This window comes from Clinocottus analis, unplaced genomic scaffold, assembly GCF_023055335.1.
Source record: "Clinocottus analis isolate CAN_PGR_092001 unplaced genomic scaffold, fCliAna1.0.p SCAF_3, whole genome shotgun sequence".
Taxonomy (NCBI): domain Eukaryota; kingdom Metazoa; phylum Chordata; class Actinopteri; order Perciformes; family Cottidae; genus Clinocottus; species Clinocottus analis.
In genome coordinates, this window is record NW_027176042.1 from 18,631,729 (window position 1) to 18,648,541 (window position 16,813).

Below are 16,813 nucleotides of genomic sequence, written 5' to 3' on the forward strand. Positions count from 1 at the left end.
ATTGTTTTGTTTGGTTCGTAAAGTGAGCTTAACTATTTGGCTCCGTAGGAAGAAGTGGTAGACTGTGTATTTATTTACAATACCCTAGGGGAGTAATTGCAACTCTACTACTATGGACTTTCTGTGGAATTGTTGTGCTGAGGAACTGTTGGTCTGATCAAGGCTCTCTGAATCTCTGAAGAAGCGTTTGATCCTGTGAAACAAGCAAAGCAGAGATTTTTTTTTGAAGAGTTTGCTGATTTCGCCACATACTGTCAACGTGAAGCACCCTAAGGAACATTATCAAGGATAAAGTAGACATATGCAATGACGCCATGCACTCTATCAAGGGTTTCTTTTGGAGCAGATCTTCTCTCAGCAGGTCGGCAACAGAGAAAGACACGACCACGGAAGAAGGGCTGCCACTCAAGCGGTACACAAACTGACACATGTGCCGACACATGCCTGTATGTATTCCCCGATCAGTATAATTAAGATGGGAAAAAATAACACTTGTGGTTCTGAATGTCAAGTGAAACGGTCTGCTGCCCTGCGTGGCCCGAGTCCTGCTCACTGCCCCCGTACAAACCTCCCCAGCTGGTTTAGGGATTACATTTTAATACCATTCAGTCACAAGTTGCTTCTCTAACCTTCAACTTATCTTTGCCCCGAATCTGCACGGCCATAGAAACCGTAGTTAATTACATAAAGCACCTATAGTAGAACTACAGTCCATACTACGGTACATTCCTGCTGGGCTGTTAATCCAACTGCAAAAGTAATTGAGGGTCACACATGCAGGGTCGACGGAGGGTCTTGCAGACTTGGAACAATAACTGCCGGTGCAGGACGTGTCCAGCGACATTTCAGCGTCATTAAAACACGGCACGCTAATACCTCATTTCACTGATGAAAGGTGAACATTTTATGAAAGGATCTATTTCAAGTGAATGCTTGGAGAAGTGGTTAATAGACGCTCTTGTCATTCGAAAGGATCATAGTGCTGTCCAAATGACTTGGCAGCTGCACCAAAATGAAATACAGACAAGGAGATATTTAAATCAATGAGGAGACGAAATGACTTGATGGAAGTGATCGTTGCAAGATTTCTTTTTTCCCCACCACCTGCTTGGCGTCTGTTGGGTACATTACAGTGAGGATGACAAGTCAGTGACAAGTACTGCACACAGTCTTCCACTTTTATACGTCCTTTCTACTTCTCTTCCTCTCTTTGCATACCTTCAGGTTTGCCATCTAAAAACACCTTGTACTGACAAGGCTGCTGGATAAACATTGATGACATATTGTAGGAAAAATAAAGTCAACATGTCTGCCACTCCTACACAACCCCCAATCCACTCGTGTTCCCTGCCCATCCCCTTTTCCGTCCAACTTTTCATGTCAAACACAGTTCAGCACCCTCCAGCTGGGGAGCCTGTCACTCAGCTGACAGGAGCTGGTGGGGCGGAGCCAGCGGAGAAACCCGTGGCAGGTGAATGAATGGTGCTGCTTTATGCAACACTGCCGTGTACCTAATTAGGCAACTTTGTGCTAGCAATGTGTTTGTTGTGATAGTGCTCCTTTCAAGAATTCAGCATGATCAGCACTTTATTTCATCAGCTAATATGCACATAGTGCTAATGAGCGCTGGGAAAAAAAAACACCAGAAGAAAAAAATAATAACTACCACAAACCTTCAAATTAAACGTGGTTACATATCCATGATGAGTGTGCAGAGCCACATAAGTAGATAATAGCTTTTTTAAAAATAGATGTGTTACATAATTCACCAAATATTGCATGTTTGCACATATGAGGTGTTTTGGGACAAGAGGCACTCAAATGTGGTTTCACAAATTTTCTCCCTCGAAATCATCACACACTGGGATTATTTAAACAATGTCAGGAAAGCTTTTTAATCCACATCGCGTTTTGGGGGTTCCCACCGAGTTCACACCAAAGTGTTCCACCCAGTTCTGTACACTCGACTTCACTCCGACCACTGGGCCCGTCTCGAGATCTGGAGCCTCACTTCCTGGCCTTAAATTTAGACGTACGGGAGGAGGGGGTTGACTGCCTCCATGCTTTTCTGCAAGTCGGGGGGGCTCCCTAAAATTAACACGAGTGGTGTAGTCCATTCCCAGCCACATAGCTTTCATCTTTGGCCAATGACAACTGCTCGCTGTGAGTAGCTCCTCTCAGCTGTTCACAATGTGGCGTCAGCTAGCCCATAACAACTTTGCTCTGTTCTTTCATTTTCTTTCCCTATTTCTCTTTTTTACACTGTACTATTTCTTACTTTGTTCATTATTTATTTTCCCTTTTCTACTTATTTGACCCCTTGCTAGCTTGTTTCAAGTACATTTTCTTTCATATATGGCTTGCTTTTCGTGCCTTCGCCTTTCTCTTTCTTTCCCTGTGCTAGACCCGTCTTCCTCCCTCGCTTCATTGCTGCCTTTGAACAACGGGCATCACAACAATGTCAACCCGGCAGGGTGCCAGCAATGATTTTGTTTTAATAGCATGCTGTCTGATTTTCAAAGCCACCCATTTCCACAGAGATGGACATTACATGTATGTCATTAGGGGCTAGCTTTGTTGTTGTTGTTGTTAGTGGAAGGGTTGGGGGTGGTGGGGTGGGGATTAAAAGTCACATTTCACCATTTTTGCAACATGACAGCAGTGCTACGCCGAGGCTGTCTCTCAAATGGACCGTGTGCATGCCAAGTGAAAACCTGCCAATACACGGCACACAAACATTCTAAAACAATGTTCGACACCTCCAGGAAATACAAAAGAAGTATTGCTCGCACTGCATTATCACGGTGCTGTCCCCGTTATCTTTTGTATTTATTTACATGGCGCCCCATGCTCAGCCCTCCTAGTCTTTCTCACACAGAGATTTTCATTCAGATAGTAGCCTGTTGCTGCAAGTCGAAGAAAAGGGACGAGGAAAAAGGCTTTTTATCAGACACTGAACAGTACACAACGCAGGTATGTGAGCCTGGCTGGTAAGATATGGAGAGGTCGCAACCTTTTCCTATTGAAGGCAATGGGAGCAATGCCGGTGTAACTACGTTTGTAGCAGCAGTGTGGGGTAGATGCATCTTCGCTCATTGAAATACTAAAGTTAATCAGCCAACCAGAATTAAACTAACCAAAATAGTTCATAATCTGGAGGGGAAAAAATTGATGTGTTCTCTCTTTTTTTTCTGTGACTACACTTTCATACAGTGCTGAACAAGTAAGCAGCCTTCATGATTGTGGCTTTTGGATTAGTTAGTTTTTTGGGACCCTGTAACAGGCAGGTTATGTCTTTTACCCAGTCTTAACATTAACTCTCGCCCAAGTTAGTTTGAGTGTCGTCGTTTATCCGGAGGCTCGTGCGTGAGGAGCCACCCGCACTGCTAACTAGTTAACCCATAACGTCACGCGGCAGCAGCTGAAATAACGGCGGTGGCTCTCCCCCTCTGTTCAGGTGAGGCACAGCGTGAGATAATCACAGCTGTCAAGTTTTATCTACGCAAAAAACAGCCCCGAGATTTTTTTTTTTTTTTTCTTAATGGCTGGGTTAACACGCGAATGGAACATATGTTTTGACTTAACGTCGCGGACACGCGAAAATGTATCGGAAATGATTCGGAAATGTATCGGAAATGATTCGGTAATGTAGCCGCACATACGCGGGGGTTTAGCTTAACGGTCGGTTTGAAGTGAGCTTCCGTGAAGTTAACAGGCGAGGCGACGGTTCGCGGTCTCGCCGTCGTTGTCAAACTGCACTCAAACTCCTCACCAAAACTTGTGCTAACTGACGCCGACTCGCCCATTTGTGAAGTTAGCCCTTTTGGTGTAAACGGTTTACTTTAAAGTGCCTCACCTTTTATACTGATACCGAGTCCTCCGACGTCTTGCTTCGTGACTCGCACGGTGCGCTTCACGTTGGTGATGGTTTCTGGGACCGGGGACGAGCTCAGGTTTGGGGGGTCTCCGTTGATTGCGCCGGCGGGACTCTGGTTTGGCTTCGCGGGCTCCTCGACGCCCTCCCCGGGGTTAACCGTGAGCGTGTCCTCGGTGAGAGTGGCCAACACCCGGATCCAGCGGTCCACGGTCACTCGGAGCTCCAGCAGTCCCGTTTTCTGCGCCTTCATCGCGGCAGCCATGTTCAACGCATTCCTGGAATAACTCTAGACGGGCTGGCAGTCCTGTAAAGAGATAGGGGGTGGAGGGATGGAGTAGGGGGAACACACATACACACACACTCACTCACGCACACACACACAAACACACACACACAGTTCTCCCTTCTCCGACTTTGTCCCACTCAAAAGAGGTTTATCCAGTGGTAAGAAGTACAAGTTAATTGAGGGTGATACGATTAGCAACGGTGTTGACACACACACTCAAAGTTCAAAGAGCTTCTTGTTGAGTCCCTCCATTAGTGAACTGCGTGCGGTCGAGTCACACATAATTAAGTTTTGATGCGCTTTATTATTTATTTATTTATTTCAAGTGCATTGAACCACCCGGGTTCAGATCACATATCTCATTTGTAGATATATATACATGACTGTCTGTCAGAAGGAACTTATAATGAATAGTCCAGATAAACTGCTCTGCAAATTCATCTTCAGTATGAACTGTGCAGACAGAAACCATGCTTACCTAATTATACCACGTTGCTGCACGGCCATCTCGTCTTAAAAGACTAAAAGCTATATGGCATATTAGTTCTCATTCACAAAATGTAAAGAAATAATAGCAACTCTGCACGTACTATGATCATTCTGGGCTGAGGCGTAGACTGCTTACTTAAACCGGTTGTGGAAAATAAACCCTTCCAATCAATACACAGCACAATCTTAATAACAGGTGTAGGGCGAGCATGGTGTTGTGTAAAGGGTGGTCAGCCATGAGCTTTCATCCATAGAGGCAGTAAATGAGTTGGCAGCATGGTTTATGAGCACTGAATCAATACTGGCCATGCACAGACACCAACCAAAGTAAGGAGAAAGACTTCAAGAGACAACACTATATATACTGGATGTATATACTTTGTAGTCATTGGCTAAGACGCTGTAGTTATGTTGTTGGTTCTCTTCTCTCTACTCATCTGAGAAATGCATGCATAGTCCTATGGCTCAGAGCTTTGTCCTAAGTCCTCCAAATCATATGGCAAACAAGATATGTGCCTGAATTGTTATTTTCAGTTCACAGGAATACATGTTAAATAACTTTCTTAAGCAAATTCATATTCTTCTTGTTTTCTTCCACTTCCATCAGTTCTATCAAGCAATTTGGTCTGCAATATGCATTTATCATGCATGATAAAAAATGATAAATGCATGATGAGTTTTTTTTCTTTTAATAATCTATAAAAACTCAGAAAATGCTGTTTGATATACATGTTTGAAACTAATGTGTATAGTGAGCCATGATTTCAGCAGCAATACATGAGGACAAATCCATGTTGGTGTTGGTCTTGACTCCAACGTGGATAAGTACTGCACTGCTTCGGTGACTCAGCAGAGGTGCACTTAATTGCACAAAGTAGACATTAACAACATGTGTGAGTCAGTGAAACAAGCTGATGAAGCAGTACACGTTTCCCCATGCTCGAGTGCATCAGCAAGTCATCTGCCTGCAGCCCTTCAGCTGTGTGTGTGTGTGTGTGTGTGTGTGTGTGTGTGGCAGCCTGTGATGCATCTGCTTCACAGCAGGTGAAAAAACAAAGAAGTTCCAGCTTCCAAGTTTAGAAGAGCACAAGAGCTACTGTTTCCTTAATGAAAACAAGTTTGAGACATTGACTGAAAGTTGCTCTCAACCGAAGCAAGATGGTTTAAAGATGCACATCTATTAACTAAACCTCCTTATAATGAAGCTAAGCAGACACACTAGGTTCTGATCCTAACTGCTGCATTCATTTATAGTTAGCTACTATTAATATTGAGAAGTATAGTTGTATTTCCCTGAGCTGAATTCCATGCATGATTTGATAATGCACAAACTGAATGTCCTGCTCAAAACAGGCTTTTCACAATCTTTTGTCTCCCTCTAGTGGTAGCATTGCTGCATTACTTCAAACGGTTACAAATTAAAATGGTTTGACACAGGGTCATCTTTTTTGAATTTAAAGGCAGAGGGATATTCAATATTTTCTGCCTTTTTTTGTTTGAAAATCTCTTAGGAGCATTTTTTAGTTATTGCATGGTGCCAGTTTAATGTAATACACAATATTAAAAAGAAAAAAAGAAAAAAAAAATAACATGTCATTTCTGATGTCTTTTTCACAGATTGATTTTAATATATGTAATGTATATATTAATCTCTTAAGCATAGATTAAATACAATTACTCTGCCATCAACTGAAACTACATCACACCACAGTAATCTGTTCCAGGATTAATGCACCACAGTTATTACATTAATATATCCAAACATATGTCCAGTGAAAATGCATGCATATTAAACAAACAGCTCTGCATAAAACTCAGGTCATAGCTTTAAAAAAATAAGTATTCATTTTCAAAACATAAATGAAAACATATTTACTTAACGTGTTAAAGAGGCATTTTTTTAAATTAACTTTTGTACTTTTTCATTCAGAAGAGCTCTATACTGCTCACGCCACAACAATTATGTTCTTTACCAAAAGGAGCAAGATACAAATGGGATAATATTCATATGTGTAATGTTTCATAGACTATGCAACCCTTTGACAATATACAACACAAGTATTTAGTAACTATATACAACACAATTATTTTGTAACTATATACAACACAAGTATTTTGTAACTATAAGTGTTGTAGGTACATGGTTAACCAGCTTGTTTGCGAGATTTATGAATGAATGACTACATGCAATAAATAGATAATTCCTCATTTCTTTCGGATGAACATTATCTCGCAGCTCCAATGAGAACATGAAATGTTTTTTTTCAAACTAAAATGAACATAACATGCTTAATATGTGTAATGTACAATATATTTATTTCTGCTCTGCTTTTACTGTTTTACTGTGCTAACTGTCCTGCTAAATCCACTATGCGCTAACTGCCCTGCAGAAAACGTCAATCAAAGTTAGCAATAGCGAACACAGCGAAGCATTGACCTCACCTTCAGCTAGCTTTTCGCTAACTAGTCAGATAGAGGGAGTTTGTATGCGTAGGCAGATAAGGTTCCACTAAAATAACAACAGGTAAGAGCTAATTGTGAAGGATTTGTACCCCAAAGTGGCCATTAAAATAGAAGATTCAGGCAGACTCTCTTTTAAATGTGCAAGATGGGGTCTAATTAGTTGAACATGATGGCAAATCAATATATCTGCAGTTTTTTTTTATACGTCTTCCCATAAAATTTAACCACTGTTGTAAAACACTATTGTTGTATTTAGCGCGTCAGAACAAGAAGGTGTAGCAACAGCTCAGCAACAATGAACGACGGGGCTTGCCTGGAGCAGTGCATCTACCTAATGATGTTTAGCATTATGACGAAGCGTTTGACCATCTGACCTGTTGTCTATACATCTGTCAGTCTATTCCTTTGTGATGTGAATGGCAGGTGGCCAGTCTATCTTTCAGAGTACCAGGCCGTAATATTTTTTTTTTTTCCCAAAGCTTCAGGGAATGGAACAACAGGATTTGTAAGGATCTCTCGCAGACAAAAGAATATAATGTCATCTCATGGATTGATTGTAATGCACTGAAAAATGTCATGTGGAATCGTACGTACTGTGTGGACAATGAAACATGTATTTGCTAGATTTTACATTAAAAACAAGAATGATTGTCTAAAATAATGAGACACTTTTATACATTTGACAGCCCAGCAGTATTTTAAATATGTTTAAATGATCTCCACCTCGACCAATACCTATTTAAATGCTACCTACACATTAAGTCATTGATAATATTAATCAAATTATATAAACATCAATAAATTAGGTACTTTTAGTACATTTTGTTGCAAGTACTTTTGAAGTAAGATTTTGAAAGCACGATTTATACGTGAAACAATATTTCGCACTGAGGTAAATCTAAATACTTAAGAAAATTAAGTGAACATTTAAATGAAATATAACAAAATACAAATGACAAAAAAATACAAAGGATGAGGTTTAGCAACAGATAACTTCATTTCCACAAGAAAACATTCTACATTACATATATAATTGTATTTTACCATAAAAAGATCTTTTCATTTGTGAAAATATTTAGAGTTTATGTGATGCGCTCACGTTATTGCAATGGGTGTTTTAAAAGTTAGAAATGCTGAATAACGTTCATATTGAGTCAATTATATCAAGTGAAAAACGTTTTTAAAACCCCTCGTTTATGTTATGGTCCGCAAACAGTAATGTACACAGACACACACAACTGAACACGCACTCCAACCCCCTCTTGCTGTCCTCACCCCCGGGTTCAATCAGCCACATATATGCATGTCTCAACTCCCCAAAGACAGTGGACAGTTGGGCTGGCCTGCTGATTAATTTCAACCTCTCCACCCCCTCCCCTCTTCGCTCTGCCTCCTCCTGCTATCCTCCAACCATCCCTGCATCCCTCCATCTATCCCTCCCCTTCCTCAAAGGGCAACAGCTCCAGAGGTCTACCATATGGGCCAGTGTCTGAGCGGCTGACTGCCTGCAGCTTGCATGTGTGCGTTTGTGTGTGTGTGTGTGTGTGTGTGTGTGTGTGTGTGTGAGATTCAAGCCTGTTCTGACTGTTAGCCTGCCCCACCTGTTCCTCTGTAACAACAGACCAGGCCCTCTCCACTTCAGGCCGCCCCGGACAGGCTGCTGGATAGATAGACGAACAGGCCGCGGACAAAAAGATAAATAGATTGAGAGGAGGCCGGGGAGAGATGTGCAGATGTGGCAGTCGGGGGTTTTGAAAAGATTTCAATCAAACGTGACAATCACATGAGCGACGAGCAGCTGCAAATCACATAATTGATAAGCACCTGCCGAGCCATTGGTAGAGTCACCGGAAATGTGGTCAAAACGAGGGGATAAGGGGGGGGGGGGGGGAGAGAGAGAGAGAGAGAGAGAGAGAGAGAGAGAGAGAGATCAGGGTCAAAAGACAGGAAGAAACCCACAGATGGTTGGACTTCACATAAAAGACAAAGAGATGAGCAGACAATAACGGATTAAAAAAAAATATGGAATAATTTATTCTCAAAATATGAATGACAGGCTGTGCGGCGAACAGACTGCGGTAGACAGACACACCACGGTGCTCCCCAAACACCCGAGGACACGGGATAATAATGAATGAGAACTTGGGGGTGATAATGAGAGGTCAAACAGAAGAATAAGTCTCGGGCTTGTACACCTGTGGCCCACCTTCTGCCATCTAAACCGCCAAGCGACCATTTTGTTTTAAACCCCACCACGTTCAGTTACTCTCATTATAACCTACTGAATAATGTAAAGGTATATATGCATGAGGGATCCAAAGCGAGGGAGAGGGGACAGGGCTGAGGGATGGAAGGATCTACATAATAGGGCTATCTCTCCATCTGGCCATGTGTTTATAATCTTCCCCTCCTCCTCCTTAATACCAATCTATCTGTTTGTCTGACAGACCCAACGCCCCATCGGCAAACGTCCCGAAACAATTTTGCCGTCGCTAATGCCGCCGCGCTCTATCGACACTCTGCACAATCTGCCCTTTTCAGTGCGGTTTCAGACCGCTGCGACTGTGTATCAGCGGGGACGCACGCGTGTTCGTCTCTATCCGTGCATTTCAGTGTCCGTCTGTTTGAGCTGACGCGAGCACTTTGCAGCCCCGGGAGAATTAACCAGGCGTCTGCCGCCGTGACCCCGTTGACTCCGACCGTCCTGGGCTCAGCTGATACGCGTGCCGCGTGGCCCCCGACATGAGGGGGGGGGGGACACACACAAAAAGCAGGAGGAGGAGGAGGCCGAGGACAGAAGGACCAGCAGGCAATGAATGATTATGATGACTAGGGCCATCTTGATGGCCTCAGTCCCCCCCTCACCTCCCACCCTAACAGAAACCCTGGCCTTGGCCCTGGCTCCCACATGGACGAGCGATCTGGCTGGGGTCAGCGTGGGTGAAGTGTCATCACCGGGCAGGGTCTGGTCTGTCAGCTGTTGGGGATGACAGGAGGAAAGGAGGAGACAGCGAAGCGAAGCAGAGGAGGGATGTGCGTAGTAGCGCATGAGGGCGGGGAAGACGTACAAAAATAGGAGGGTGGGAATTATATAATGGAAAGATAATTGGCGAGCAGAGGGAAATCATGAAAAGCCAACAGAGGGAATAGGAAGGTAGGCGCAGGGGGATAGATAATATTGGATGGAGCAGGCTGAAACAATGGATAATAGGGAACAGGTTTTGTGGAGGTGTCATATCTGCCAGGCCTTATGCAACCTACAGAGCTCACACAGATGGCATGACTGCTGAGAAAGTAGGGTAAACAGTCCCAGCTAATGACTTGCCCCCTCTTGACTCGGTACAGTGAAGTGAAAGAGCAAATAACCAGGGAAAACATTCCCTCGCGGGGATTAAGAATCTGTCAGGTTAACCGCTGTACAGCGTAAAGGGCAAGTGAGCGGCGCTGAACTCGTAAAGGGTAAATGTGTGGGCTCATATATTCATGGCATCTTTTCACGGTATTGTTGGCACCGTCGGCTCTCCCTCCGAGGCAGTGATTAACTCGGCACACTGAGCAGAGAGGAGGGGCGGCGAGTCCACGGTGGATGGGTAGAAAGATATGCAGGTTCTCCACAGCAAAATACAGAGTGATAGTACACAGAGAAGAAAAGCACGGGAGGGTTTTCATGACATTTTTGCTCGCGGTGAGAAGTACAAATTATTATTTTTCTCAGTGGAACATATAGTTCTAATCTTTTAGTGTCCTTGAAATAGCACAGGTAAATCCATGTGTGTGTGTTCTCTTAAAATAGATGCTTGAAAATTGGTGATGTAGCTTGTCGCTAATATCATAGCTACGTAGCTGCTTGTTAGAAATATTCACTCGACACCTTGGAGTAAAATCATTAAAACAGGAACATTTATTCGTCGAAGAAGGAGCGGAGTCAGAAGTACAACGTGATAGACAAATTGCGACAGAAACCTACAGATTCCCCAGTCTCATGGCTACCAGGAGACATGCTGAGTTTGTGTGTCAGATTAAACAGAGACAGTTCAAAAAGAAGTCTGAATATAATCGTGAAACAGTAACTGATTAAGAGTGAATAGGTTTTTCCTCCAAAACTGCTAAATTAGCAGCTTTTTGCAAACTCTGTCCTCCCTCCCACAATGGATTACAGCTGCTTTAATTGTCCTCATGAAGAACGGTGACTTTTCATCCACGCAGGACATCCTCCCGTTGTTATGGCCGGAACTTTTCCTTCAAAAGTGGCTCAACGCCTCGCACTTCATTGCGCGCGTTGTGGGGATTATGGGGAGAGGGTTACATCTTGTGATATCACTTTGCGGCAGCTCAGCGTAGGTCATATACGTTCACTTACGGACACTCAGCCAGTAGGTCAGGTCAGCTGATTTGCTGCGTAACAGTCCTGCTGGTGTGATTAAAGGAGCTGTGACAAAGACGCTGAAAGGCGATAAAGGGAGTGGGGGGAGGGGGAGAGGGGGCACTGGCCAGCTGTCACACAGAGCGACCATAATGGCCAGGGCCAATCCCACCACCGTCTGAGCCCGTTTCTTCTTTGACTTCAGCCTCCTGCTAACTGACTAGTCATCTCTTTGTTAACCTGTCACTGAGCTTGTTGACAAGATGAGTTAGATGGGACATTGTTGTCACAATCAAAAGGTTTGCTCTGGATTGATGCATTGTGTCAGCGATTCACTGAATACATGTGGGTTCAAATGACACACGTTTGAAGTAATACAAATAATCATGCTGTGATAAAAAATAAAAAAAAGAATTGAATTGAAGAATCTGGTAGTTCAAAGGTCATTTAAAAGCCACATATTCTATACACTATCTTGTTATGTACAACCATAATGAAACTCAAAGGCAGGTGAACCATATAAATAGGGTCTGGTGTTCTTTCTGCATGAACCCCTGCTGATTCTTTGCGGTGTGCTTTCCCAATACCTTAAGTCGTCCCACCGACCCCCTCACCAACCCACACACACACACACACACTTTCTACAGCCTTGTTTTGCATTAAATATGTGGGACTCCAGCATGTTCTCTATTAATCTTACTGTTTTGTATCTTAAACTCTGGATGGGTCTTCATGTGAAGGGTCCTCTAATATATTTGACCAAGATGTAACTGTAAATACAGCTTATTCAAGGAATCACAGTAACATCATCTTCTTCACTTTGTTGTGTCTGTGCAGGCAGTAAATGCACCGGCTGCACCTGCCAGAGACTATGTGGGTGGTTGAGTCCCCCCCCTAACGTGAAGGATTAGCCCCTGAGTCACTGCATACACCATTTTTAGGATGTTTCTTGAAAGCAAATTGTAAAAGAAAAAAAAAAAAAGGTTTTTTTCTGTCAGTATTTCTTGTTAACTTTGAAACCTCATCACTGGACTGCAGCTTCACACTTGTGTCTAGTGCCTGACAAATCAAAACCGATTTTTTTTTTTTATGATTGATTGCATTTCAGTTCATGCTCACGATGATACCTTTATCGCAAGATTTTAAAGCAGTGATGGGCTCAATACTCAAAACCATTTCAGAAACAAACCCATAGGAAAACAACCTGCATTTAAAGAACTAGCATTTGTTGGTTCATTTATTGCTTATACGATTACATTTGAGGATGTGCAACTGTGTCTCGACGTGTTAAGAATGGACCATGGCAAACAAATGAGTACGATTTGAAGAAGGTATCCGATCATGTGTTGTTGGAAATATCACGTAATTTCTCCTTCCTTCATTGATTATGGGGGGGTCGAGCACAGTCAACAGCATGGAGACTTGCTTCTGACACTGACACAGCAAGTGGTGACTCTTAGCTTCTGCGTCCCCAGACCGTATCCCTCCCCCTGATCGGGTGATCCACATCAAAACAATTAGTGGCCCTTGGTCCTCTAGCTTTACACAAAACAATGGGGGGGAGGAGGGGCTGACCGGTGTTCTCCACATGCACAGAGGCGGTAGCGGATGGCTCCTTGGCTCTTCTATAGCAGGAGCAGTAGGTAATGACTCCTGCCTGCCGCCGTGGACCTTAATTTGTTATTGTAGCAGAGCAGCTGTGCAGCATGCTGCAGCGAGCAGGTGGCAGCCTGGCAGGAGTGGAGGATGGGGGGCTGGAGGGGGAAGACAGGAAGGGGGAGGGGGGAGCGTGTGGCATATGTGGGTGGCTGTAAAGAGGGGTGGGGGGAGATTGGAAATATGATGGCGGATGTGTGGTTTGGGGGTGGTATAGCTCACCATCTTCTCAGCCAGTGACCACGTATTATGCTTGTAAAGCAGTAACACGGGAGGCTCTGGGGGAGTATGCGTGTGTGTTTTTGTTTTCTGGTTTATGAAGCCCAACAGATGACACACACACACACTAAATATGAAACTTTTGTTTTTAACTTCATGTGTGGTTTACACTGTGCAACACTTTAAATCATAATTTGCCCCGGAAGGGCCTGAAATTGACCCAAATTCAATCCATCATGTGTAGTTCCACAGGCTCTTCCTGTCTTTGCCTGTTGCAATGACACTTTCAGGAGACATTCCAGGCTGCAGACCGAGGCTACGAAAAACAAAATCAATACGGCAACAACAAGTCGAGGTCATAAACGACTTTGCTCGAGGCAATGGAAGTGTGTCTGCTGTGGGGATTATGTGAGCTGAGCTCTGGCGTCCCATTGTTGCCGCTCGGAGTTAATCATTACAGAGACGACGTTCCCCCGGTTGCACACGGCGCGGCATTGGCGTACTGCTTTAAACGCGCCCCGTTAGCCCCGCCCACTCAACTATCCACGGCCGCGCCGCGGAGACGAGAGATACCTGTGCTGAACCGGATCCATCGTCTCTGGTAGTATTTCCTTCCACCCTATTTATTTCTAAATACTTTTTTTTTTTTAATTTTTAAAAGTGTTTTAATAAACCAAATCCGTCGGGGAGAAACACTAGGACTTGCAACAACAACAAAAAAAGAAGCCTGATCGTGCCAGCCATCATTCTGCAAAGAGGAAGACAACTCCGGAAAAAAAAAAACAGGAGGAGGATGGTCGGAATGCCCAGTGCTTTAAACTGTAAGTAGCCTTAAAATTGTGGCCAAAAAAAAAATGAAGTGTCGCACGATTTGGGAAACTTTTACCTGACGTCATGTATCCACAGGTGGGCATTATGGAGCACCTGCACGCGATAACACGCCGTGCTAAGTCAAAACAAACCGTATGCGCGCAATCCCATTTTCTTTTCTTCTTTTTTTTATTATGTTAAGTCTTTTGCCTCGTAATGAGCCCATATATCGAGGCTACATAATGTGCACTCTATTATTTTCAGATTCCTCTCTCCCGGAGCAGTCTTCAGAGAAGACCTTTTGAATGTGTTACTTCAGATCATATCCAATCATTATAATGAGCAAACAAAAACGCCGTCATCCCTTTGTCCGCCGAGATCTTACGGTCATTAGCATCCATTGAAGAGTGCGAATAAACTATGCATAACACACACTCTATTGGATGCATTATCCCTTATATAGCCCCCACAAGACAGCTATTATGCTCCCATTTGATTGAAAAGTAGCTTTCGGTTTGTGTGTCTATTCAGTAGAGGATTTGGAGCCCTTAATCCACCAGGCAAAGTTTTTTTTTCTCTCTCTCTCTCTCGCTCTCTCTCCTTCCACCATCTGGACTTTTTAAGACAAAAACACCAGGCGGTGTGAAACCAGGCTGGAGCTGCTGCTTGGTGCCAGGAGGAGGTTTTTTCCCTTTTTGTCCGTGTTTTTTTTTTGTGTTGTTGCCTGCTTTACATCAGGGTTCAATAGTACAGTCCTGCAATATAAGTGGGGTCAGCTGGGCCCGGGTGCAGGACTGTAGGCCTCCTTGTGTCACCGCGACTCCCCTCGGGGCTCCAACGGGTCCCTCTTCTCCCCACAGAGAAACAAATAACCGCATGACAAAAGACATGACTGTGATGTTGATGGTGGCGATGATCATCATCATGATGATGGTGATGATGATGATGATGGTGATTGGGCAGTTGCCACCAGGGAGCAGCAGAGTGTGTACTGTAATACCAAACTGTAAACATGATGAATTCTGGGTTTGAAAGCAATTTCTGTTTTGGAAAACTTGGTTTGGACTTTCGCCCACAAAAGAATATGTGTTCTGTTTTTACTGTAACCGTTGTTTAGTTTGGGTAATTCGATGCTTTTGCAGAAAGCTAAAGAGCCCTCTGGGAAGCTGAGATGCTGTGTGTGTGTGTGTGTGTGTGTGTGTGTGTGTGTGTGTGTGTGTGTGTATATGCGTGTACACACTGGGAGAAAATGTGTTAAAGAGCATGTAGGCCCAACATTGCTCACACTAGTCAATCATTTCCATTCACCACTGATTCAATTAGCCCTACTCGAAAACATGTGGATAATTTGGAACCCCTGATAATTTTCCCTTTTCCCGTCTTTTCTTTGGGGTGGGTTATGAGTCAGATTCCGATCCTCTGACATTAAAAGGGGAAATAAACGACAAAGGGGCCCTGCAGGTTTGCATTAGAGACCTAATTGGTTTTGGCTTGAGTGGGCTGTTAGCGTTGCCAGACGTGGGCCTTTTGTGTTTTGCCATGTGGGAGAATTTGCCCGTGCTGGAGGTGGAGAGAGGAGCCTGTGGATCTTCTCTGAGTCATGCCTGCAGTTTTCTTTTGTGTGTGTGTGTGTGTGTGTGTGTGTGTGTGTGTGTGTGTGTGTGTGTGTGTGTGTGTGTGATGTGTCATTTCAGTTACGTCTCTTGAGAAAAAACTCAAATGTTGCCGCAAATGCTGGTCTCTGCATGTTGCTGTGTGTCGTGCATGCCGTTTGGCTGTGTCTTTGTTATATGCGTGCGCTCGTGTGTGTTTGTGTGTGTGTGTGTCAGGCTGCGAGCCCAGTATCCTTCTCGCTCCCTCTGGTCTCTGCGTGGGTCTTTTCCACCAGCACTACCACCTGTTAGTGTTTTACTCGGGGGGCCCAGGGACCACAATGACTGCAGAACCTTCCAGATTTCCTCATCAGGCTCATCAGATCGGCTCCCTTACCTCAGGCCAGGCTCCCATATCGTATCGCCGGACCGATCTGAGTCCCCGGTGCCGTTCGGCTGAGGCGAGGTTGGTGCGCAGTTGAACCAGTTTTCGCCAAGTTCAATTTATGACTCATGAGCAACAACATTTTTATTCAGTGTGCTGCACTGCTGGATCGCACTTAAATGTTTGCAAAGTGTGGTTTTAGTGGGAAAGCAGGCCTTTAAAGGCTGAATTTATGGGGTCACTGTGTTGCCCGGTGCTCCACATGTGATAACCACAACAAAGAATCCGGCATCTTCTGTTTGAGTAATAATACAATGTGACCAAATGGCTGTTTAAACAGTGCATGTGCCACGTATCTACTGTTAAGGATCGCATGCTGAGATTTTAAATAAACTCTAATTGTAATGAAATGTTTACGACCCATTGGCAGCGAGAGGAAATATGTTATCTCTGCAAGCTATTATAAAGTCCCCTTGTGTCGTAGCCCAAACCGCTGCAAAGAGCATCACCAGTCCTTTCAAAGCGATAGGATTTGTCATGTTCCGTGTTTCATGAGACATCTGAGTTTTCTGTCCCATTGTCTGTTTCCAATTCAGCCCACTGTGTTCCCTGTGTCTGTTGGTTCAGACAGTGTGGCAACCTGAAGCAAAGCTTTAAAAAAAAAAAAAAAAAA

At 43.9% G+C, this 16,813-nt stretch overlaps 2 protein-coding genes across 2 annotated transcripts in view; one reads left to right on the plus strand and one right to left on the minus strand.

Moving 5' to 3' along the window:
* Positions 1 to 4,147, minus strand: part of snta1 (syntrophin, alpha 1) — a 28,902-nt gene extending 24,755 nt beyond the window's left edge. The window contains exon 1 of the mRNA XM_068595228.1: positions 3,857 to 4,147. Within this exon, the coding sequence (XP_068451329.1) occupies positions 3,857 to 4,139 (283 nt within the window). The 5' untranslated portion in view covers positions 4,140 to 4,147. The remainder of the gene's footprint in view (positions 1 to 3,856) is intronic.
* Positions 4,148 to 13,854: 9,707 nt separating this feature from the next.
* cbfa2t2 (CBFA2/RUNX1 partner transcriptional co-repressor 2) overlaps positions 13,855 to 16,813 on the plus strand; it is a 35,209-nt gene continuing 32,250 nt past the window's right edge. Inside the window, exon 1 of the mRNA XM_068594572.1 lies at positions 13,855 to 14,174. Coding sequence (XP_068450673.1) covers positions 14,147 to 14,174 — 28 coding nt within the window. The 5' untranslated portion in view covers positions 13,855 to 14,146. The remainder of the gene's footprint in view (positions 14,175 to 16,813) is intronic.